Below are 24,251 nucleotides of genomic sequence, written 5' to 3'. Positions count from 1 at the left end.
TGAATGGCTGGGTTATTTTCTTTCACAGAGGACACTAGGATAGGAGCAGGTTCTTGGGTGAATTTTGATTTAGGTTTTGGACTTTCTCTTAGAGGTTAAAAAAAAAATTCAAAGTGGAGACACTGAGCAGATAATAATAAGAATCGTCTAGTTTGGAGTCATTGGCATATAGATGGTAATTTAAACCACAGGAGGTATGAAATAACTTACAAGAAGAGAATAATTGAGAAGAAAAGAAGCTCTGACAAGGGTCAGGTAGAAAATGAGTAATAGACAAAGGAGTCTTGAGAAGGAGCTAACAAAGAACTCAGAGAGTACAGTGTCACAGAGAGCCAAAGTAGGACACAGCAAGAAATTTTAAAATAAGAAGGATAGTGAATGAACGGACTCAAATTTTGCAAAGAGATAAAATAGAGACTGATAAACATTAGTTGAATTTACTCATTAGTAAACTTAATGAAAGTTGTTCTGGAGAAATGATGAAAGAAGTTTGCAATTATTTAAAGAAGTTTTGGGGAAGAGACGAACGGATCTAGCCAACCTATAAGATGATTGGTTATGGAGAAGAGAAAGAAGTTAAGACTGTATCTAGGGATGGAATAACTGCTGATCACGAAGAGACTTTTAAGATAATAAAAAGACTTTAGCATACTACCATGCTGATAGATGACTGAATACTGAGGGAGATAATGCTGCTGTCGGCAAGTGGATTTTCAGTAGGAAAAGGAGTCCAAAGGGGAATATTGTCTTTGGATTGATTCATGAAACTCCTGTCATAATTGAAGTGGACTTATTTTTCTATCACAGGAGTTTCATGAATGTCTCTGAAGTCAATACTGCCCCTTGGACTTTAATATTGTGAGCCCTGATGGAGTTTTATATTACTCATGGAATTATTTCATTTGCTAAGGAGAAACTTCAAAACAATTGTTTGTATTTACTCAACATATTTCTTTCTTGCAAGCTCTTTTATTTCTAATTAAAGTTTTTTTGTTTCCTTGTATGCTTTTTCTAGGAAAATTCCTATCACCTTTTATAATATCATCTAGGAGATATTTGGAGCAGAGTCAACCCTCTCAGTTACATAAAATAAAGAATGGCATATTGTTGGAAAACAGATCTAAATCCCAGTGAATCACATGAAAAGCACCAAAAGCACCAAGAATTTCACTCTGTAAATCAACCTCTTTTTCCTAGCCACACCGGTCTGGGTTTTGATCATGTAGTAGATGAGATCAGTAATACAATCCCACTCTATCAGAGAGAAATTGAAGAAAACACCATTTTTGTGCCCAGTGCACCACACGGGGACTCAAAAAGGCATTCATTAGATGAAGCACACCAAATATCCTTAAATGAATTCACTTCTAACAGCACAGAACTCTCCTGTCACCAAGTTAATAAAACAGGAGTAATTGGTTTTAGGCATTCCGTGCTACCAAATCCTCAAAACATAAATAAAGAAAGCTTTGGGGGAAACCCCATAGGAAAATACCATGGTGCTGATGATTACGGATTCAATATTTTACCTCCATCATCCACTAGTGTGGATGAAATTAATTCACGGAGTGAACTGGATAACTACCATATAGGATTTGAAAGTAGCATTCCTCCTATATATCCATCCTTCTCAACTGACTTGATGCCAAAAGAAGAAAATAAAAGCAGTAGAAATATGAACATTGTGGAACCATCTCTGATGCTCTTTAAAGGTTCTTTTCTACCCAGGACCTGGGAAAGCACATTGCCAAAGAACAAAGAGGTATGTGTCATATATGTCAACCTAAAAATACGAATCTGAAAGAATCATTCAATAATGTGCTGGGTTAATTTGGTAATGAGAGTAACTAATCTTAATTAGGGGAATGTATTAATATTATCAATACTTTTGGGGAAAAAAAACTTATTCACAAATTCTGTGTTCCTGAATTAATGATTTTTTCTAAAGAAAGGGAAAATTTTTATAATATTTTTAAAGTTCTGGTTTCATCAAAACTAAATAAAATGTTATAGTATTTACATTTTATTAGATAAAAATATCATAGTTGGAGGTTTAAATGATAGCATTTTCTATTCTTATTGTGTCGTTATGCACACATAGAAACATACATACATTTCATTACATTTATATTTTGAGTTATATTACCATGAATTAAAACTTCATATCATTATTTGTAGGAAAAATGTCTTTTTACTCAGAGGCTACTAAATTATACTGTTAGCAGGCAACTTATTTTGGGAACATTCCAAGAGTAGGAAATTAAGTAATCATTGTGCAATTCATCCTGATGGTTTCATTAGTAGTTTTCCAATCATTTAGTAACCACAGAGGTTCTTGTATAATATTTGAACATTTCTCTGCTTATACGGAGTCTAGACACAAGTGAAAACAGAATTAAACAGTAAAATGATGAAACATTATTTCAGCTGTAATTTACAGGGTTAGACAGGAGGACTTTTCATTTATTCAACAACTATTTATCATATTCTTAAACTATATATGATTAGGCATAACAAATGCAAAGAAGAAAACGCATACCTGATTTCAGCAATAGCATATTGCTTAAATTAACCTGCAAACCAATAATGCCAACACAGTAAAATAATAGAGAGGATGAGTTCATAAGAGAAAACAATTAATTGTGTCTGAGGCGCCTGCAGAAGAGGTAATACCTCAAATGATCTGTATTAAAAGTGCACGAATTTTAGGAACCTTTACTTCTGATCATGACAATGTAACAAGTACTAAACTTTCCCTTACCACTGAAAACAACTATGAAATTAGACAAAATATATGAAGCAAACAGCCGGTATAGACATCAATCCTTAAGAGAAGGGAAACAGCAAAGTGTTGTTATGATCATCCTTGTGTCTTCGGGGCCCTTTCCTGCTGCTAGGCAGACTAGTGTAGCCCAATTTGAGCAGCAGTATCACTAAACTGAGGAGGCAGAGACTGCAGTTCCAGGCTGCAAAGGAAGCTGTAATCTGTAGGGCAGAGCACAGAAGGAACTATGCAATGCATGGGGGTCAGGAGTCTATGTGAGATTTACTGCAGATTGTTGGCCAAGAGGTTGTGTTCACCACACACAAGTAGAAGTTATGCGGTGCCAAAGTTCTGACCCAGCGAGAGAAGACACTGAGCTGAGAACTTCAGGCATTCATTTGAGATCACACAAAGCTATCTCTTACAAGTAAAAATCGTGCTCTAAAGTAAATGCTCTACCTATTAACTTACATGTGGCCCCACAAAAAATAAAACAGAGGCTAACAAGACCAAAACAATCTTAACCGCCTGCCTGCCAGAGAAAAATTGCACACTTTGTAAAAACAATTCTTAATGTGTCATCTACAATATCCAACATTTAATAACAAATGCACAGATGCGTAAAGAACAGGGAATTCTGAACCATAATCAAGAAAATAGCCCAGTGAATAGAAATTCTGTGATAGAACAGATGTTGGAATTAACAGATAGGGACTTTAAGGAGATTATTAAAAGGATGTTCAAGAAGATGAAGTAAAGATGAACATAATGAGTAGACAAATGAGGAATCTCAAGGAAATTAGAAACTATGAAAAAACAAAGACTAATGGAAAATTTAGTAATATAAATATAGTATCTGTAGTTAAAAAGTCACTGGGTATACTTAAAAACAGATATAAGATGACGGGGAAAAAGAGTACTTGAAAGAAAAAGAATAGGGCTTCCCTGGTGGCACAGTGATTAAGAATCCACCTGCCAATGCAGGGTACACAGGTTCAAGCCCTGGTCTGGGAAGATCCCACATGCCATGGAACAACTAAACCCGTGTGCAACAACTACTGAGCCCATTCGCCACAACTACTGAAGCCCACGCACCTAGAGCCTGTGCTCCACAACAAGAGAAGCCACTGCGATGAGAAGCCCACACGCTGCAACAAAGAGTAGTCCCCGCTCGCCGCAACTAGAGAAAGCCCACACGCAGCAATGAAGACCCAATGCAGCCAAAAATAAATATAAATAAAATAAATAAATTTATTAAAAAAGGAGAGAAAAAAAAGAAAAAGAATAGAAATTACCCAAACTGAAGAGGAGAAAATAAAAGAATTATATAAAAGTGAGCAGGGACTAAGAAACTTAGGAGATAAGGAGCCTAATATATGGATAATTTTGGAATGCTAGCAGGAGAGGAAAGGAAAGAAAGAAAAATTCATTTGAAGAAATAATGCTCTGAAATTTTCTCCAACTCTGGTATAAAATATCAAATTACAGATTTAAGAAATTCAATAAATCCCAAACAGAATAAATGCAAAGACAACCACATGTAGACATGTTATACTCAAACATATGAAGACCAAAGTTGAAAAGATCATCATAAAAAGTGGCAGAGAGGGGGAAAAAAATTTCATGCAGTAGAACAACAATCTGAATTAAAGCATTATCTCATCAGAAACGATGGAAGCCAGATGACAGTGGAATAGCATTTTTAAAGCTCTATAAAAAAAGAAAAGAATCCATACTTCTATAACTCATTGAGTACATGCTTGAAAATTTAAAATAAATATATTATCATATAAACAAATGTTGAGAGAAATCAGTCAGCTCACATGCACACAAAAAATACTGAAGTCAGTCTTCGGATGCAAAGAAAATGATACCAGATGGAATACAAAAGGAAAAAAGAGCAGCAAAAATGGTAAATATGTTAGTAAATATGAAAAACTACTTAATTTTTTGAAAGACAGCTGATTGTTTAAAGCAAAAACACAGGATTTCATTGTCAGAGTTGTTGTATATGTAAAAAAAAGATAAAAGACAACAAGAGAATAAAAGATGAAGGGATGGTAAATGTTATCTGCTATTGGAAATTCTTACATTTTAAATGCAGTGGCACAATATTAACTCTAAGTAAACTGTGAAATATTTACGATGCATATTGTAAGTTCTAAGCTAGTATAATCACATAAAATATAGTACAAAGAAGAAAAACTAAAAATCCAAAAGAGAAATTAAATGAAACGGGCTAAAAAATCAAACTGCAAAAATCAGGGAAGGAGAAATAGAAGAACAAAATAAAACAGAAGAAACAACTAGAAGCACATATGAACATGGCAGTCTTAAATCTAACAATACCCATAAATATACTAAATATATTCCAAATAAAAGGGAGAAATTGACAAACTAGATAGAAAAGAAAGGCTTTATTTTTTACAAGAGTCAAATTTGAAAAACAAAGGCACAGATAGGTTGAAAGTTTAAAAAAATAAAAATATTTAACATTCAACCAACAAAACAAAGCTGTGTGTGGTTATTAATACCAGAAAATGAAGCTTAAGGCAGGGTATTTTTTTTTTTTTTTTTTTTTTTTGCGATACGCGGGCCTCTCACTGCTGTGGCCTCTCCCGTTGCGGAGCACAGGCTCCGGACGTGCAGGCTCAGTGGCCATGGCCCACGGGCCCAGCCGCTCCGCGGCATGTGGGATCTTCCCAGACCGGGGCATGAACCCGTGTCTCCTGCATCTGCAGGCGGACTCTCAACCACTGCGCCACCAGGGAAGCCCGCAGGGTATTATTAGAGAAAGAAAAGGGTCATTTCATAATAATAAGTCAATCAGGAAGACATAATAAACTTAAATGTAGATGTACCTAATAATGGCTGCAAAATACATAAAGCAAAATTATTTCTTTAACTGAGCCGTTTATGGATTTATTCACAAGAAGTGAAGCACATGTCCAAAACACACTTGTATATGAAAATTAAGTATTCTTTACAATACGCCAAAACTACAAACAACACAACTGTTTTTCAACATGAAGACGGATAAACTATGGAATATTCATGCAATAGAATACTACTAATAGGTAACTAAGAAAGATGAACTATTTATACATATGACAACATGAATTTTAAAACATATATCATTTAAATGAAAGAAGCCAGAAACAAAAGAGCACATTCATTAATCTATGGTGATAGAAATCTGACTTAACAGTTACCAAACAGATGTTCAGATTGACAGAAGGAGATATGGGGGAACTTTCTAAAGTGATAGAAATGTTCTATATTTTTTGATTGGATATTAATATTCACAGTTGCATATATTCCTCAAAAATCAAATTATATATTTAAAATTTATATATTTTTCCATATGTATTGCTTCAGTAAATATTTTTAAAATAAAATTAAAGGGCTTCCCTGGTGGTGCAGTGGTTGAGAGTCCGCCTGCCGATGCAGGGGACACGGGTTCGTGTCCCAGTTCGGGAAGATCCCACATGTCGCGGAGCGGCTGGGCCCGTGAGCCATGGCCGCTGAGCCTGCGCGTCCGGAGCCTGTGCTCCGCAATGGAAGAGGCCACAACAGTGAGAGGTCCGCACACCATCAAATAAATAAATAAATAAAATTAAAAACATAATGGCTTTCCAAAACAAAATAAAAATTTTAGAATTGTATTAATCTTTTCTCCACACCAAACTATTTTAATTTAACAGTTTTTACTTTAAGCTGACAGGTTGTTTCATTCAGCTGGTTGAAGTACCTCAGGGCAGTAATAGAAGTCTGGCCTCCTTTTGCAACAAAGTAAAAAAGTAAGTGTTGCTATTCCATTAAACTTAGAAATTTCTATACCTGCATAAATTTGTCTATTTTAACATTACTGAGCTGATTAATCTTGCATATAAAATGTTAAAGCTCTATAATTTTTTAACATAGTTAACAGTATAAATTTATGACAAATTAGTTCATTAATCAACTTCTGGTATTGCTTTTGTTGTTTATAGTCAAATAAATTTTTCCCCTGAAAATGTGGCTACAGATGAATGTTTTATAATTTCAGTCTTCTCCTTGCTGTTTGTTGATAGCTTAGTTTGCAGTGAATTAATTTCTCATTTAATGGCACATAAGTGACTGACTTATTTGGCTCTGTCCCAAATTAGCATAGATTTATCCTTCTTACCTGGGATATACTATTTAGAATGATGAGAGTACCTTCTGCTCAATAACTCAATCTTACCCTGAATGGGCTGCCAGAACGTTGAACAAGTGCATGGGTGTTTGTCCACTGAAAAACAAATTTGATCACAAGGGGATCCCAGATCCCCTTTTTGCTAATCTAAAAAATGAACTTATAAAGGTACATGCCTCTTTTTTAAAGACCAATCTCTCATTATCAATTAAAATTTATATAATGCCATCTCTTCTATTGCTAAGATACCTGAAAATTTTGAAAAATTAATGCACTTACATTTTAGTTATCTTGATTTTTATCCTTTTTCGGCTGTTGAAAATATAATAAATATACATATAAATAAACATTAGCTTATTTATCAGCTATAGCAGCGGCCTGCTAAAGAATCATTTGGGATTAAAGATTTGAATCACTTATTTAATCACTACCTTAAAAGGCTATCTGAATGCCTAATAACTAGTCAATGCATGACAAATATTCAAACGAAGAAAAGGCAAACAAAAAAGCAAAGTCAAGTTAAAAAACTTGTCACCATATTGGAAGAACCGAAAGGCACACATACAAAATACAAAACAAAGCAGTTCAAACCCGTGAACCTATATTCAATCTTTAATTAATTTCTTGCTCCAGTTCACAGAAGAATATTTTAAATGGCACTTTGGATTCCTAATTAGGATCTTTACAGATATCAATATTGATTTTGTCAGTAATGAGCTACCCACTGTAACAACCTGACAAGCATTGCCAGGAACTTGACACCTTAAATCTAAGATGTGATAATTTCTACCCTAAGCGTAAGAAATAGCTCTCTCAATATCACAAGGTAATACTTGGTATAGCTCCATCAAAATACATTTATTATTAGTCTCTCCCATCACTTTTTTTTTCCAAGAGAATGTAATATTCTTTGATGAAATCTTGTGAATGAAATAGTGACATGAAAATATTTTATGTAATGGTTTGTCAGTAGCTCATGGTACATTTTGAAATTCTTAAATGGAATTTTTTTCCTATGGTTTCTTTCAAAGTAACCATAAGTACTAAAAAAGACAACCAAACAATAATAAACTTTAAAGTAGTAAAAAGAAGATAAGGTTATATTTACACATTTTTTTGGTTTTCTATAATTTTTGTTGACAAATACTCATATAAAGATAATTAAATTTATATATGCATAATTATTTTGTACACAAACACACTATTCACTCAATAGCAAATATTTTTGAGGACCTAATATGTACTAGGTGCTATCCAAAGCTCTTAATTCAAAAGAAGACAGAACTGAATTTGAAAGCCAAGTTTCTTAAGAGGGTCTCCAAAATTTCTGGAAAGCCATACAGAATGGATTTATATGCCCAATTTCATCAGTGTTTTTTTTCTAACATTTAAATAACCTTACCTAATTCCCACCATACACCCTTAAAGAGGCTCTCTAATTTGTGGGATTTGGTTTCTTGCTGTGACATACTTTTAAGGCACATCTCTCAAGAAATATGTCATATTTTTATTAAAAATACAATAAAATGTCATAGCACATGAAAAAAGTTTTTGGCCCACAGTAGATGCTCAGCGAAGGTTAAGGAAAGAATGAGTCATGAATTCACATTTTAAATTTAATTCTCCAAAATGGTAGAAGGTTAAATCATGTATGTATACATTGAGTAGTACCTTATCATATGGTTGAATGCTAGATCATAAAGCTCCTCAATTCAGAACTGGAGTCCAAACCTTTGTTGTAGGGTATAACAAAGAAGAGTGGCCCATACCTTTATCCTAAGCAGTGGTTCTTGAACTGCAGTTCTGGAGCAGCAGTAGTATTGGCTTATCTGGAAAACTGCTAAAAATTGGGGGCGGGGGGGGGAATCCTCCACATATCTACTGAATCAAAAACTTTGGGGATGGAACCCAGAAAAAAAGGTGATTTTGATACATGCCAGACCCATTGGGTGCATACACACTTTTCCATTTGTGAGGTCCCTCAAGGAGGGGATGTTTTGGTAGAGTTTAAGGGCATAGAGATAGAGCTACTTCAATGGGCCTACACTACTTTAATGCTGCAAAAATAGAATAAATGCCGAGGATGTAACATATATGATACATTACATAGAATGCATACACAGAATGCATAATTTTTCATTCAGGAAGAGCACTACAAAGTTTAGAGGTCTGCAAAATTAACAAAAACAGAAAAAAACCTAGGACTTCATCATCAAAAGCATTTTAAATATCTAGTTACAAATAATTTTATGCTAAATTCTACATGTGGGCATAAAATATGGCTCTACAGGGATTCAGCTGTAATAATATAATGATAATTATGATACATTACATGGATATATTGCTTTACATTCTACAAAAGTCTTTTATATGCCTTTTCTCTCATAAACCTTTAAAGTAGATATAAATATCCTCATTTGTGCAAACAAAGAAACTGGTCATGTAACTTGCCTCTGACCATAAAACTACTGAATAAAAGGAGGAGATATGGGGATATATGTATATGTATAGCTGATTCACTTTGTTATAAAGCAGAAACTAACACACCATTGTAAAGTAATTATATGCCCATAAAGATGTTAAAAAATTTTTTTTAAGTTAGAAAAGAGTCAGTATTCAAACTCAAGGCTTCTGACTCCAAGGATAAACTATTTTCCAATTCTCTGACTTCCTGACACAGTAAGTAATTGTTCAGAATGTACTAATGACTTCTGGGCTCAATTATTTACGTAAAAGCCAAATATTTGTGTAAAACCCCAAATTTAAAGAAAATGGGCTGCCAAGAATGGTATTTACCAATTTGACACAAACAAGAGAATTTATTCATCCATAAATGAATAAATAATAAATGAGTGACTTCTGGCTTGACAAAGGCATGAGCCAAAACCAAGGGGAGGAGTTCATGCTTCAAAAGGCAATGTCAGTGAAGCAAGCAATCACTGTTCAGAGTGAATTTTCATGTTTTATAAGTGACAATGTATTCTTAATTGCTTCATATGAGGTGCCCCAGGGAAAACATAAAGACCAGAGCTTTATAGTTGCTTTTGGTTTAATTGTAATCTTTACCAATCTAGCCTAGCTAACAGCACTATACCACAAATCAGCTGCTGGTTATTTTCATATTTCAAATCTTCTATAGCAAGCCCTGCATGAAGTTTCTTAAAATCTTGTCCTAAGTATTCTTTCACATATATTTTTCAGAATAAGAGAAACATATCATGCAGCTGACATTAATTCCAATTCGGGGAAGATCTGGAGCACGACTACAGCATTTCCATACAAGTTCTTTTCTAATACTAAGGTTAATATAAATATTTTTACTGAGGACTCAACACAACAACTTCATTTTATGCCATATGGTAAGCAATCTTGCAAATAAGTATAAAAATCTACATAAAGCTGGTATAGCTGCCTTGAGTCCACAGACTGAAGCCATTAAAAGAAGCAGTATTAGCTAGTATTTTGCCCTGAAGTGAAGTAAGAGGAAAACAGCTGGAAATCTTTTAACATTTGTTTGGCTATTGTTTTTTAGAACTCTCTTCATAGCTCACCCCAGGACACCTTATTTTCCTGCTATGAAATAGCAAGTATAGCAAGTTTTTAGCATATTAAAAATAAAAGCTAAATTTCAAAAAGATTCTAGATAAAGACTATATGTAAGTGAAAATGGCTGTTACACAGCCTCTGTCTCCACAGTGAGAACTACAATAGGCCTGTACAGCCCAGCATAGTTAGCAGCTCTACTGAATCAGAGTCTCTGGAAGGATCCCAGGTATCTGTATTTTATCAAACTCACCAGATGATTCTCATTTCTCTAAAGTTTTAGAATCTCTTTAAAGTTGTTTAATATTTATTTCACTGTTACCATCAACCATTTTGCAAAACAATATTAGTTCTTCACACATTAGTTGCTACCAAGTTTCTGCGTATCAATTGTTGTTTCTTGACAAATAATGGTCCAATAAATTTTTTTTCATTATTATTATTATCACTGTATTTTGCTTCATTTTCTTTCTTACTCTAGCCAAGGCTCCGACTTAGTACAGATGACTGCAAACATAACAATGTTATGTAGGAATATTAGTTAGGACCATCTGGTTTGAAACTAACAGAAACCAACTCCTGCTGATGTAAGCAGAAAAAATAATTTAAAGATTACAGGGATTTCTTATAGAATTTAAGAGTAGGAATTCAGCAAAGATTTGGGAATAAAACACTGATGTACAGGCAGTCCAAAATTCCTGTATGTCTCTCACCTCATCTCCTCTCTGTGTAATTGCTTCTTATGTTTCTCTTGCTTTCTGCTGACTCATTTCCCTTACTTTTCTGCAACACATGGAAAGCTAAGCTCTCAAGCTTAAATGCTATTTGGCCAGAGATCTAAAGCAAGTTCAACCTCCCTATTGGATCTGTTACCAAACTCAGGTTTGGCTGCTTGCTGCTCAAAAACCAATAATCAAGAGGCAAACGTCAACAGAAAGGAAAGGTGTTTTAATCAGAAAAGCCAGCAATCTGGGGAGAAGGTAGACTCATGTCCCAAGACCAACTCCAAAGATTCTGCTCAGCCATGACAGTTCTTAAAGGGAAAAAAGGGGAGGAAGAATCTCAGTGAATCGTAGAGGCAGGAGATTGGGTTATGCATTGTTCTCCATTCTGCGAAGGCAGGCTGACTCTCTCTTCAGATGTTATCTTGCCTTTGTGATATGCCTGCAGGATTGCTAAGGAGGCCATTGTGGGTAGAGAACTAGTCATTCTTTAACTACTAAATTCTTTATCTTACTTCTTTTTATCTAGGAAAAGAATCAACAGATTAGGTTCTTTCAAGGTTAGAGGGGAATAGAAATGGGCAAACAGGAAAGGGGCAGAAGAGCTGCTTTCAGATCCACTTTCAAATTTCTAAAACCAGAGTTCTGATTGCACAGCCAAGATCAATAGTGCTGTACCTTGATCCAATCAGAATGGCATCTGGGTTATGTTGACTTACATTGCTGGAGATGAGGAAATAATTATGAACTAGGGAGACCACTCCGATTCTTCCAATTTATAATATTTAATTTCCAATATTAGATTTGGCAAAACAGAGGCCATTTTTGACTTTTATAAGAAGTTTCAGTAAAGTGATTAGGTCATTGTGTTTAGTGTTAGAGATGTACAGTGGTAAAGAGGATGACTGTGGCCTCAAAGGTAGTAAAAGGGTCTATAAGAAGAAGGGGGAGGAAGGGAGGATTAGAGGGGAAGGAGGAAAAAGCAGAGGAGGGGAGAGGACACATTTATGAAAATATACAGAGTAGCATATGCTGCTATTAGGAGGAAACTTGTCTTCTGCCCATTTAAATTTGAAGAGGGGTTAGGCTGTGACACAATTGACAATAGAGAAATTAACAGGACAAAAGACAAGGTTTCCTTATATATGCATGCAGGGGTTACTCAGAAATGAGTAACCTGCTGAAACCCAGAGGTAAAGGTTTACATAAAAAGTTAATGTGTGAAAACAAACTTATGGTTACCAAAGGGGAAACATGGGCAGGGGGATAAATCAGGAGCTTGGGCTGAACATACACATACTACTATATATAAGATAGATAACCACCAAGGACCTACTGTATAGCACAGCAAACTCTACCCAATATTCTGTAATAACCTATATGAGAAAAGAATCTAAAAAGGAATGAATATATGTATATGTATAACTGAATCACTTTGCTGTACACCTGAAACTAAGAAAACATTGTAAATCTACTATACTCCAATAAAATTAAAATGAAAAAATGTAACTAAAAAAAAAAAAAAGTTAATGTGAAAGTGTGTGTGAGGAGGGGGGTGTTTAGAGCTTCAGTAAGGAAATACATGTATATCTTTTTATGCTAATGGATGGGCAGTTGGTCTCCTTCCCAGAAGTTGCAGGAAACTCTCAGAAGAAAGTTGATAGCACCTGTATTGGGAGTCTTGGCTATAGTCAGATAAGAAAAGTGAAGATAAGTTTTCAAATGTTTTCACTTTAAAATAATCTTTATGCCAAAACTGTGATCCCTTCACCACTTTATATGAGTGTTTTACTAGTAATATAGATGTGCTCTAGAGAACAAAAGTCTGAAAAGCATTTCAAGAATGACCAATAAGTTGCTAGAAACTTAAGGAATAATGAAATCTAGATAAGCAAAGAGGAGGAGACAGTGAGAGGTTTTCATCTGAAGAGAATTCTGTTTCTCCCAGAGTGAGAAAATAGAATCCTTCTGGAGGAGCAGGTGTTTTGAACAAGGACTTCTCTGTTCTACAGTCGTCAGCTATCACTTCAATGAAGATGATTGCCCTGTCCTTTTTTCCAATTCCAAAGTTACTCTAGAGCCCATGTCTTTACTTTCAACTACCTTCTGGATTTAGATGACACATAGTTCGAACAGTATTAGGAAGCTGTTTGTGACCTGCAAAGTGGTGGAAGTAGAAGTCAGTTTGCAAGATTAAAGAGTAATTGAGAATTATTTGCAGAAGTTATCTACACTTTAAAGAAATTTGGCAGTAATGAGGAGGTAAAAATAAATTAAATAAATAAATAAATAAGATACTATCTTAAGGGGATAGAATGGAAGAGGAGATTTTACTGGAATATTAAATAGAAACAAAACATCCTAAAGAAAAGACAAAAGCATCTTTAGAGTGGAGGATATTAAATATATAAAAGAGAGGGGCTTTAAATTGCTGGAACTGGAAACCAGTGATGGAAGGATCACATGTGAAGAAGATGCAGTAAAAAGCAGTGATACTTATGTATCAAGAGGTGTAAAGGGATAGAGAAGAATGCATAAAAAAACTAGATTTAAGGTGTACAGTAGCATAATTAAAGAATCTCAAATGGGCCTTAATCTTTTCAGTATGGTAGGCAATATGGTCAACAGATTGAGAAGGATTGTATGAAGTTGGAGACTAGGAGAAACTGGAAAAAGGGTTACATTAGCTGTCAAATTGAAGATACAGGTATAAAGTCTACTTAAAAGAAGCCATAGTTCTTGTTGGCTTACAATATGGATGAGAAGTTTAACTCAGAGACACTTAATGTTTGGGTTCAAGGAGAAGAATGATAATTTCAGATTTAGACATGCTGAATTTGAAGCAATAATGAGACAACCAAAAGGTAACATGAAGCAAATAGTAGGAGATATCACACCAAAGCACAGGAGAGGAGTAATAGCTAGAAACTGGATTATGGAGTCTTTCATGTAATCCGCAAAGATGACTATAGTGAAATAATGAATGCATGCATGCCCCAAACAGCATAGGGGACACAGTCCTGGAAACAGAAAATTCAAATGAATTAAAATAAACTGGTGTCTTTAGAGATATTTTCCTGCCATCTTATATTGGCAATGCTCTCCCCTTCTTGTCAAAGCCTTTATAGCCATGATTTTGCCTGTGGCCATATTTTCTTCTAGCTTCAATTCATATTATTTCAGTTAATATTCCCAAGCAGTAGCATGTCTAATATACTCTATTCTGTGTCAGGACATTTCCACAATCTCTAATTCCCATGATGATCTTTACCATTTGTTTCTCCAACCGTTTTATTGATAACAACTTGATCTACTGTAAAACCTACACTTTTAAATAGGACATTATAATACTCTTCCATTTTTTTCTTCATGGCAAGTCCAACAATATCACTTGCACTACTTTTTATGAGGCTGTCTGTGTCAAAACCTTTCCCAAACAAAAAGGTGTGGCAGTAAAATAAGTCACAGCAAATTAAACACATAATTGCCAACAAAACGCAACTCAAATAAATGCAAATTAGTGTTTGCAGTATGCTGTTCAAATCCTCATTAAGGATCATCAGTACAATCTGTTGCACTAACTTTCATTCCAGATCACATTGAAAGCATGGAGATATAGATAGATAGATAAATAGATAGATAATATATATATAACAGATAATTTCCATTATCACATATGATAATAAATGAATCCCATACAATTTATCATTTACAATTAGAAAAATATTTCACAGACAAATATAATCGTAACAAGTAAGCATGGTTCTGGCCACTATTAAATGGCAAATGCATGTAAGAGTTTGGTAGGGAGATACTATGCAATGTGAATATGAGAAGGCAAAGAACTTTACCCTATAATATGCTGACTCTTTGAGTCTCAGAGAAGGTGGAGAAAGAGAGTACATGTTCTTCAAGGTTATTATGACGTTGTCCAAGACAGAACCTGGGGTGATTCCTATACAGGAAAGGAAGAGAGATGAGTTGTGAAAACGTGGAATTATTAAGAGCACAGGCTTTAGAAGATGACAGATTTAGGTTCCTGGCTTGCCACTTAGCACTCACTGTGTAATCTCTTTAGCACTTCCCAAATCCCTAAGGGTAATCACAGTAGAATATTTTTTATGCAGAGCTACAATTACCAAAGATTTTAGAATGAGGAATGAAATACCTAGCTCTGTTCGGTTATTTGAAGACAGATTGATCAAAGAAAATGCAAAGAATATTTTTTTTAAAATCTCCATATCTAACCAGACTAATAAATGAGATGCATCTCATTTTAACTCCTCTTGATGGAGCTAGAAAGTTATAATAGTTCATAAAGCATGTATCACTTTTTGTGCTCAAAATCTTTCTCCCATCCAATATATAATATGCTGTTATTAACATTTTATTATTCAACTTTGTTTTTAGCTAATTATCTTGTCAAAGACCTAATAGCAGAAATTCTACATTTTTGTACAAATGACCAGTTATCACCCCAAAATTATCTTCTAAGTATATGTGGCTATGAAGAATTTTTACAAAAGTAAGTATCTTATTAAGGTAAATTTGGATCATTGTTACAATCTATATTGAGCAGCACTTTCTTTTCTTTTAAACAGACTTTGTACAAACACTATACTCTTACGATCAATTTTCCTTCCTTTAAGGTGAATTTAAAATATCATGTTATATTGACAGTCTTATTCTTGGTTTTCTTCTGTATTTTGTGTATTTATGGCAACACATATTTAAGTAACCCATAACTAGGGTGACCAACCATCTCAGTTTGCCCAGGACTGAAGCAGCTCCCAGGACATGGGACTTTCAGTTTTGAAATCAAGAAAATCCTGGGCAACCCAAGTTACCTTATTTGTAACGAAGTTTAGTAGGACTGACAATTTAAAAAATAAATTCTTTTGTAATAAATAGTTTTTTTGACTTGGAATAATATTAGCATGTTGATTAAACACTGATTTTTCAAAATCACAGAGGGTTTGAGTATTATATTTACAACATTTTCATATAAAAGTCTAAGTTTTAAAACACTTCTTCAATTCTTTATTCAGGCAGCTCATTAAAACAATTAGAAAAGTTTGTTCTCATATATATCAACTGCAAATATTTATTTGATAGAAAACTTACTTAGTGTACCACAATAACTCTTGTCCCAAAATTCCTTAAAGACCAACTTTGAAAATATAATACAACTTTAAGAAAGGAAATATTTCTCTCCTGCTATTGCATATTTCTCTCCTGGTATTTACATTTCCTCTTTGTGTTTCTACAAGTACCTAAAGATTGACAACAGTCTTATGAAAGTAAAACTGTATTTCTTTTGAGACATCCATTGTTACTGTCATTGTTATTCCACTATGAATGTGCTTGAAAATATCTTGTCGGTAATTTTCTTTTATTGTGTAATGTTAACTATGAGTGACATTTAAGACTGATTTTCTCCTTTTTGTGTTCCCAGTTACAACAAAATCATTTCACTCTTTTTTTTCTTGTTAGTATAAACATAATAGATTTCTGAAATGTTTTCACACTCATTTATTTTTATTAAAATTTATGTGGGTTTATTAAGTTAGGAAAGTTTCCAAGTATTAGTGTACATTAATTACAGTCAGTTATTATCTAATGGAAATTGAAGGATATGTACATAACCGGAATTTGCTTACTTTTTAAGAGTAATAGTTTATCAGTATTGATACATATGAATAAGCAGAATATTCATTACTATTCTTTCTAATATCTAAAGGAATATATATTTCATTCAGTTTTTTTTTCATTTATTTCTATGTAATTTGTCTTAAAAATATGTCCTTAAAGACTTGGATAATCTGTTCATATTTTTCTGTAGAGGGAACACGGGTAACATGTAATAAGTTAATAATGCAATAAGTAATAATTTAAACTCTAACAGTTACAGTACTACACTTCATCTGAAGTACCCAACTAACTTTGATTGCAATGATAATAATAGTTGTCACTTATTAAGTGCTAATTATTTCCTAGTCTCAAATTGGGTAAACATCTAAGTCTTACAATATATCAATGATACAGACACTATAATAACCCATTTTACAGATGGGCAACCTGAGGCTTTGTTCAAGGTGACACAACTAGGAAGCTGGTAGGGTCAAGCCTGAACTCAAACCCAGGTTTGGCTGCCTGCATAACCTTGGCTCTTAACTATAAAACAATACTAAAAATCCCGTGAACAGGATTCAGAAAATAGCAAATGGTTCTTCATGCTGGAGCATGGGGTGGAAATTATACACAGTTGTGCAGGGATTATAACAGTCCAATTCAACACCTACTAAGTGCACACGTGTGCAAGGGATTTGGTTTATCACTGAGAATACAAAGACGATTTAGATATAATCCTTGCCCTTTTCCTTGGCTAAGGAATTCATAAAGCCATGTCATCAGTTATTATAATGCCCTATTGTGAGTGCAGTATTAGTTTTATTATACACCAACTACCTGTAGATCAAAGAGAGATGGATTAACAGCAAGAATAAGGAAATGGTGCAAAGGAAAGTCAATGACCAATATGTATTTAAACTGTAAATACTGAGGAAAGAAATAAGTACTTAATAGCTTAAATGTTAATAGCTTTAGAACATATAAAATGTGCATAAATTAAAAAATAATAATTATCAAGATAAAAAAAACAGGCTAAGAACGTGAATAGCAATTCAGTGGACAAGAAATTACTTAAAGAGTTTAACGACAAACATGCAGTTAAAACAATGAGATGCCATCTTTGCCTATCAAATTGTTAAAATATTTATTATGATGAAATTCAGTGGGAAAATGGACAAAATCCAAACAGCTGCTAGGAATTTAAACTGATATAGCATTCTCTAAAGGGAATTTTGTCAAAAATGTGTCAGAAGTCTATAGAAATGTGTCGAAAACATATATGTGTTTCAGCAATTCTGCTTCTACAAATATTTCTAAGCAACAATCATAATTATACAAAAAGACTTAAATACAAAATTCTACATTCACCATAGCATAATTTCTAATACTAAGAAAAAAACTAACTCTCCAATAGTACTCAAAAATAGTGGTAAAATTGTGAACATAATTTCATTATAATATGCCATAGAATTTATAAATTAATAAAAATACAATATCATATATCTTGATATGAAAGCATGTATCATTGTTTTTAAGGGTGACAAGATATATTTTCAAACCACATTTTAATATATTAATATTTGTTAAAATAAGTATATTACTATTTGGAAAAGAAATAGAAATCCTATACATGAAAATGTAATCCTATACACTAAATGAAATCCTATACACTAAAATGTTCGAGTAGCCACTCCTTGAAAAAGAACTACAATACAGATAATATTCATTCATTTCTTTTTTTACTTACAAAATGTCTACAATAAACATGTCTTTTTTTGCTATCAAGAGATTAAGGAAATAAATTATTTTGGAGGATGGGAGAAGCATTTAAGTGATCATATGAACAGTAATGTATGCTTAAAAAGAGTTAAAAACTCGAGTTAGGAGAACATAACTGAACATATGAAAGGTGACAGAGCTTGAGCTAAAGTAGCAGCAGGGGGGCTAAACAGGAACTATTAAATCCCTGTAGTATTATTAAAACAGTGGAATTAATGGAACTTGGCAACTAAATATGTGATGTCAACGGAAATAAAAAAGTGCAACGTGAAAGCTGTGCGTTACAATGTTTACAGGGGACTTGGTGAGGACTATAGCCTCTCAGCTATCTCTGAGAAACTGCTCTGAAGAGTTACGGTGGAGACATCAGCTTATATGTGATTTTGGAGAAGGGGTACATGCAATCAAACACATCTCAGTAAAGGTTACTGCTAGTCAGGAGGCACAGATATCCTAGTTAATGATTTTCGTGCATTCCTAAGTATGGAAAGATGCAAGAAGCTGGAATCATAAACTTTTCTCCTGAAAATATCTAACTATCTGAAAGCAAGCTCTGCCAGTTTTTCCAGAGCACAGAATGCCTCATTTCTGATCTCTGCCCTGAACTCCTAGCACGGTGTGGAGGTCAGCAACTGCAGTGGCTAATGACTCAATCCTTGTAGAGCCATATGGTGAGCAACATTCTTTAGTTGACAGTGGGATTGCCTGGAGGGGGTAGAAGATGATGACTAGTTTTGCTGTGAGTTCAGTAATGATGATAGTTATCAGAGAAATGGAAGTTTGAGGTTATAAAATAACTAATCAAGTCTGAAACACATTGAGTATGTGAGTGCCAAGGGTCATCTGTTATTGAGAAAATAGCCCAGATTTTAGGAAATCTGGTGTGGGTTAAGGAACTGTTAGCTCTAAGAAGGCATGGAAGTCTTAGAGACAGATGCAGTGTAGGGAAAATGACAAAAGAAAGGATCCTGAGAACATTAACATATAAAAGATGGAAGGAGGAGGAGGAGCAGAAAAAGGAAATTGGAAAAAAGCAATTTAAGTTTCAGGACACCTTGGAAAACGTGCCTTTCACAAGAAGGGAAGAGAAAGTTTCAAGTACTAAGTAAATAGTATCAAATACTGAAAATAAATCAAATGAGGATTGAAAAATCATCATTAAATACAGCAATTACAAAATGAGTTGGTGATTCAAATAAGAACAACTTTACTAAAACGGAGGAGAAAACAGCAAGATTGCAATGAGCTAAGGAGAATGGAAGGTGCTAAACAGAAACACATAAGCAGACTACTCTCTCAGAAGTAATGTGTGGTGATAAAAGCCTGGAGAAAAATGGGGCTTTAGATGCTGAGGAGAATCAGTCTGGAGATTTGGGGAATGTGGATAAGAGAGATTTGAAAATATTCATAAGCTGAAGGGAAAGAACCAATGGAGAGGGAAGTATTGAAGGCAGAGAATATATCAATGGTGAGGAGTTGAGAGAAGATGGGATCAAAAAGACAGATGAAGAGGTTAGCAGTGCCCTGAAGGAGGAACTTTCCTTCCCTGAAAGATCAGCAGGAGTTCAAACAAATATAATTTTTTTTTAATCTTAACCAGAAAGATAACGAGGCATTTGGAAAACTGGATCTCTGATAAAAGCAGGAATGCTTAAGCAAGTTGCATAGAAATGAAAATAATATTATAACAATAAAAACAATAAGAAAATTGATTTTACTTATTAAAAGCCTCTTATGGGCTAGAATTTTCTTTTTTTTTTTCTTTTTTTTTTTTTGCAGTCCGCGGGCCTCTCACTGTTGCGGCCTCTCCCATTGCGGAGCACAGGCTCCGGACGCGCAGGCTCAGCGGCCATGGCTCACGGGCCCAGCCGCTCCGCGGCATGTGGGATCTTCCCGGACCGGGGCACGAACCCGCGTCCCCTGCATCGGCAGGCCAACTCTCAACCACTGCGCCACCAGGGAAGCCCTGGGCTAGAATTTTCACATGTAATACCACCCATTCTCATAAAAGAAAGGCATAATTATTCCCATTTTGCATATGGGAAAACTGAGGCTAAAAAGAAATTAAATGACTTGCTAAAGGTCATAAAATTGGAAGCAGCAAAGTCAGGATGGCACAGGTTTATCTGACTTTCCACTCTATTACAAAGCCTCCTTTCATGATAAAGGGCCACTTGAAAACAAAAATTACAGGATAACGCTTCATTAAGAATAATGACCATATATTGTGCAATAAACACAACATATATTGAGCTTATAATTCAACATACAGCGTTTAGGTCAAACTCAAGGAAAAGATACATAACTTACAGAACACTCATTTTCTGACGTGTATAAAATTTTTTAAAACTTTTAATCAGGAAGTGTTTAGAAATGCTTTGACTAAAATAATGTTAAATCATAATCACAGAAGATGGACTTTCTGTCATTTCCAAATTTCTGATTAGGTAAAAATTGATTTTCTTTTTGGTATCTTGAGACTGTTTAAGCAAATGAAGAATATGAAAACAAATCCTTCCCACTATTTGTAACACTACTCTCTAACACCGTTGATTCGGCAAAATGAGTTAACCTCTTTTAACTTCAAATTCTTTTCCTCTTAAAAACTGCATTTTTAATATATTTTTCTACTGTAAAAATAAGCTGTAGGATTATATTTTAGTAATCTTTAATTACAAGTGTAAAATTTTATTAAGCCTCTACTAGTCCTTTCATTATATATGGATTGCTATGAGCTCCTGTGAATCATAGTTCTAAATCAATTAAAAATATATGGTTGTTAAAATATAATAAACTAAAAAATGGATAAGTATTCCCCCTACAAAAAAAAACCCCACTATTACTGTTGTAGAATGATGTAGAAAGATTTTTCATTTTAAACTCCCCTTATGTTATCAGAACTATGTTCCTTAACCTGTTTTATGAAGATAGTGATAAATTATATTTAGTTTCTACTTTTGTAGTTTCTCATCTACTTTGGATTAGATAAGGGCAAATCCTTAAAATTTAAACTCCTTGGTTTCTTCCAGAAGGTTTATCAGTCTGTTAAAATAGTCACAAAAAAAGTAACTACTTGCACTAACCAAGTTTTGAGGAAGTAGCTAAAACCTTTCATCATCAAAATTAAATGTCAATGGTCAGGATACTTTTTCACTACTTTGCTAGCAGTAGTTTTGTGATCCTCTATTTTTTAATTTCCTCCTTAAGTCATATTTTGCTATTTTATTGAATTCATCTGTCTTAACCAGGGTTAGTCAAGTAGTAAATAAAATCCTGGAAAGGGGGGGAATGTAAATAAATAGGAGGATAGACAGACACAAATTACACATAAATCTATATTTATATTGACATGTTAAAACTGTTCTCAAACTTTAATTTGTATATGAATCACCTGAGGATCTTGTTAAAAAACAGATTCTGACTCACTTGGTCTGGGATGGGGAGGAGACTAACAGACTTTGCTAACAGACAGGCATTGCTAACAGACTTCTGGGTGATGCTCATGCTCATGGTCCATGGTTCACATTTCAAGTAGCAAGATATTAGAGACCAGGGATATTAGTGACCTAAGAATTTTGACTCAATGAAAAAAAAATTTACACATTTTTTTAAAACCAGTACCTTGCACAAATATTGAATTTAATCAACGAAATAAGATGTTATACTTCATAGCATATTTAAAAATTAAGAAAGATAACTTTCCTAGCAAGCCAAAATTCCTCTTTTTAAAGGTCAACTGTATTATTTTTACAGCTCATTAAATACTCATTTTAATCTAGTATGACAAACTCTTTCTGTCAATTAAAATATTCCATTCTCACTCTGCCTCTTGCTCTGGCACTCCCTCTCCCGGTTAAATGCTTTTATAAATCTAGTAACTTACTCTAATAACACATCTCCATAACTCTTCTCTAAATGAGAAAGTTCCTGACCTCTTATACCTGGATATCATGCTAGTCTTATTAGGTACTTCAATTACCATAAAAAAGAGTTTCATTAAGTATCAGTCTTCTCCTCAAAAACTGCTTTACAAACAGGGTTTTTAAATTATAAGCAAAGAGTAAATGAAAGCATTAGAACTTTATCAGTTTCATCACTGGCTGTTGGCAGCTTAAAACAAAGTTGTGAGCAATATGAAGCACGGATACCGAATCAGCAAATCAGAATAAATTAAACTGAGAAATAATAAAAAATATTAGCATCTTCCATTACATTCCTGGTTTTAGACCCCAAGTTAACTACCACGGTCGTAGTGTCCTTGGTAATCCCATTTCCCCAGTTCTCATGACCTTATTGAGTAGACAGACCCCCTCAGGCTTATGCAGTGGCAGACCTGAGGATAGAGACTATAACTTCCCGTCTTTTCCATGAGATGCAGCACAGATATAAAGACCTAGGGACAGAAAGACTGTTTCCTAGAGTGTTCCTGTGTCTGCTTTCTTTCCAGAGAGTAAGAGTAGTTGAACTTCCTCCTAGACTCATATATTTATAATATATGAAGTATAATGCTACTTCATAATTTTATCCTTTATTATCTAAGAGCCTGATATTTTCTAGGAGTGCAGGTTTTTCTGTTTCTTACTCCTAATCTATGTGATTTGAGTAATTTCTTTTCTCAAAAATCTTGCTGTAAGTCTTACTTTCTAATTCAACTTAAAAACAATTTTCCTTACCAGCTTCTGTACTGCAGAATAAATAAAATGTACTGTACCTAAAAGCTATAGTCGAATATATCATGACTGCATTGTCAATAGTAAGCCGCATAAGGAGAAAGTAAATAATCCTTCTTGAAAATTCTGCTTGGGCCTATTGCTTACAGTTATGGCCACGTTTTACATCCTTGACTTAAACAAGACAAAAGAAAACTTTTCTTATTATTTAATTGACTCTTGTCAAGTACTAAAAAAATGTAAAAGAAAACCTATGGTAATTAAAAATCTTACTTTGAAACGGTCATATATATTCTTAAATCTAAATTAAGAAACAGTATCTACCTCTTGATTCACCACCAGCATTGATTAGTCTGATCTGGTTATCTACTCTGGAGTCCCTTTTCTCTTTCCTGACCTCTCCTAGGAGAGAAAATGTTGAATTTCTTTGACTAGAGTAAGAAAATCCTCTTCAAAAATTAAATCTAATCAGAATTTTTTAATAATCTTAAGAAAACTTCTAGGTTAAAAAATGTTTTAGCTAATCCCATTACAATTAGTATTAATTTATTCTTTAAACACTTGATTATAAATTGGAATTGTCTTTTATTCAAAGTAAAAGTCAGACTATTAAGTACCAGTGAGGAAAAGGCTAGGTAATATTTTATAAAGTTTAAGGTAATAGATTATACTCATTAGCAGTAAAAACTCAGTTACAGGGCTTCCCTGGTGGCGCAGTGGTTGAGAGTCCGCCTGCCGATGAAGGGGACACGGGTTCGTGCCCCGGTCCGGGAGGATCCCACATGCCATGCAGCAGCTGGGAACTGTGAGCCATGGCCGCTGAGCCTGAGCATCCGGAGCCTGTGCTCCACGATGGGAGAGGCCACAACAGTGAGAGGCCCGCTTACCGAAAAAAACCCAAAAACTCAGTTACATATATTCCTGGGGTGGTGTGGAATGAGTCTTTTTATTCTCAATGAAATTAA

The 24,251-nt window shown here is 34.2% G+C and overlaps 1 protein-coding gene across 1 annotated transcript in view; it reads left to right on the top strand.

Annotated features, from left to right (window-relative positions):
- The window catches only part of PIK3C2G (phosphatidylinositol-4-phosphate 3-kinase catalytic subunit type 2 gamma), a 390,888-nt gene that overhangs the window by 59,235 nt on the left and 307,402 nt on the right, over positions 1 to 24,251 (top strand). Inside the window, exons 2-5 of the mRNA XM_079938052.1 lie at positions 1,016 to 1,768; positions 6,482 to 6,564; positions 10,143 to 10,300; positions 15,617 to 15,731. Of these exons, the coding sequence (XP_079794178.1) occupies positions 1,097 to 1,768; positions 6,482 to 6,564; positions 10,143 to 10,300; positions 15,617 to 15,731 (1,028 nt within the window). The 5' untranslated portion in view covers positions 1,016 to 1,096. The remainder of the gene's footprint in view (positions 1 to 1,015; positions 1,769 to 6,481; positions 6,565 to 10,142; positions 10,301 to 15,616; positions 15,732 to 24,251) is intronic.

Source organism: Stenella coeruleoalba, assembly GCF_951394435.1.
Source record: "Stenella coeruleoalba genome assembly, chromosome: 11".
Classification (NCBI taxonomy): domain Eukaryota; kingdom Metazoa; phylum Chordata; class Mammalia; order Artiodactyla; family Delphinidae; genus Stenella; species Stenella coeruleoalba.
Note: the sequence above shows the minus strand (reverse complement) of the source record. Positions and strands in the feature narration are given on the sequence as shown.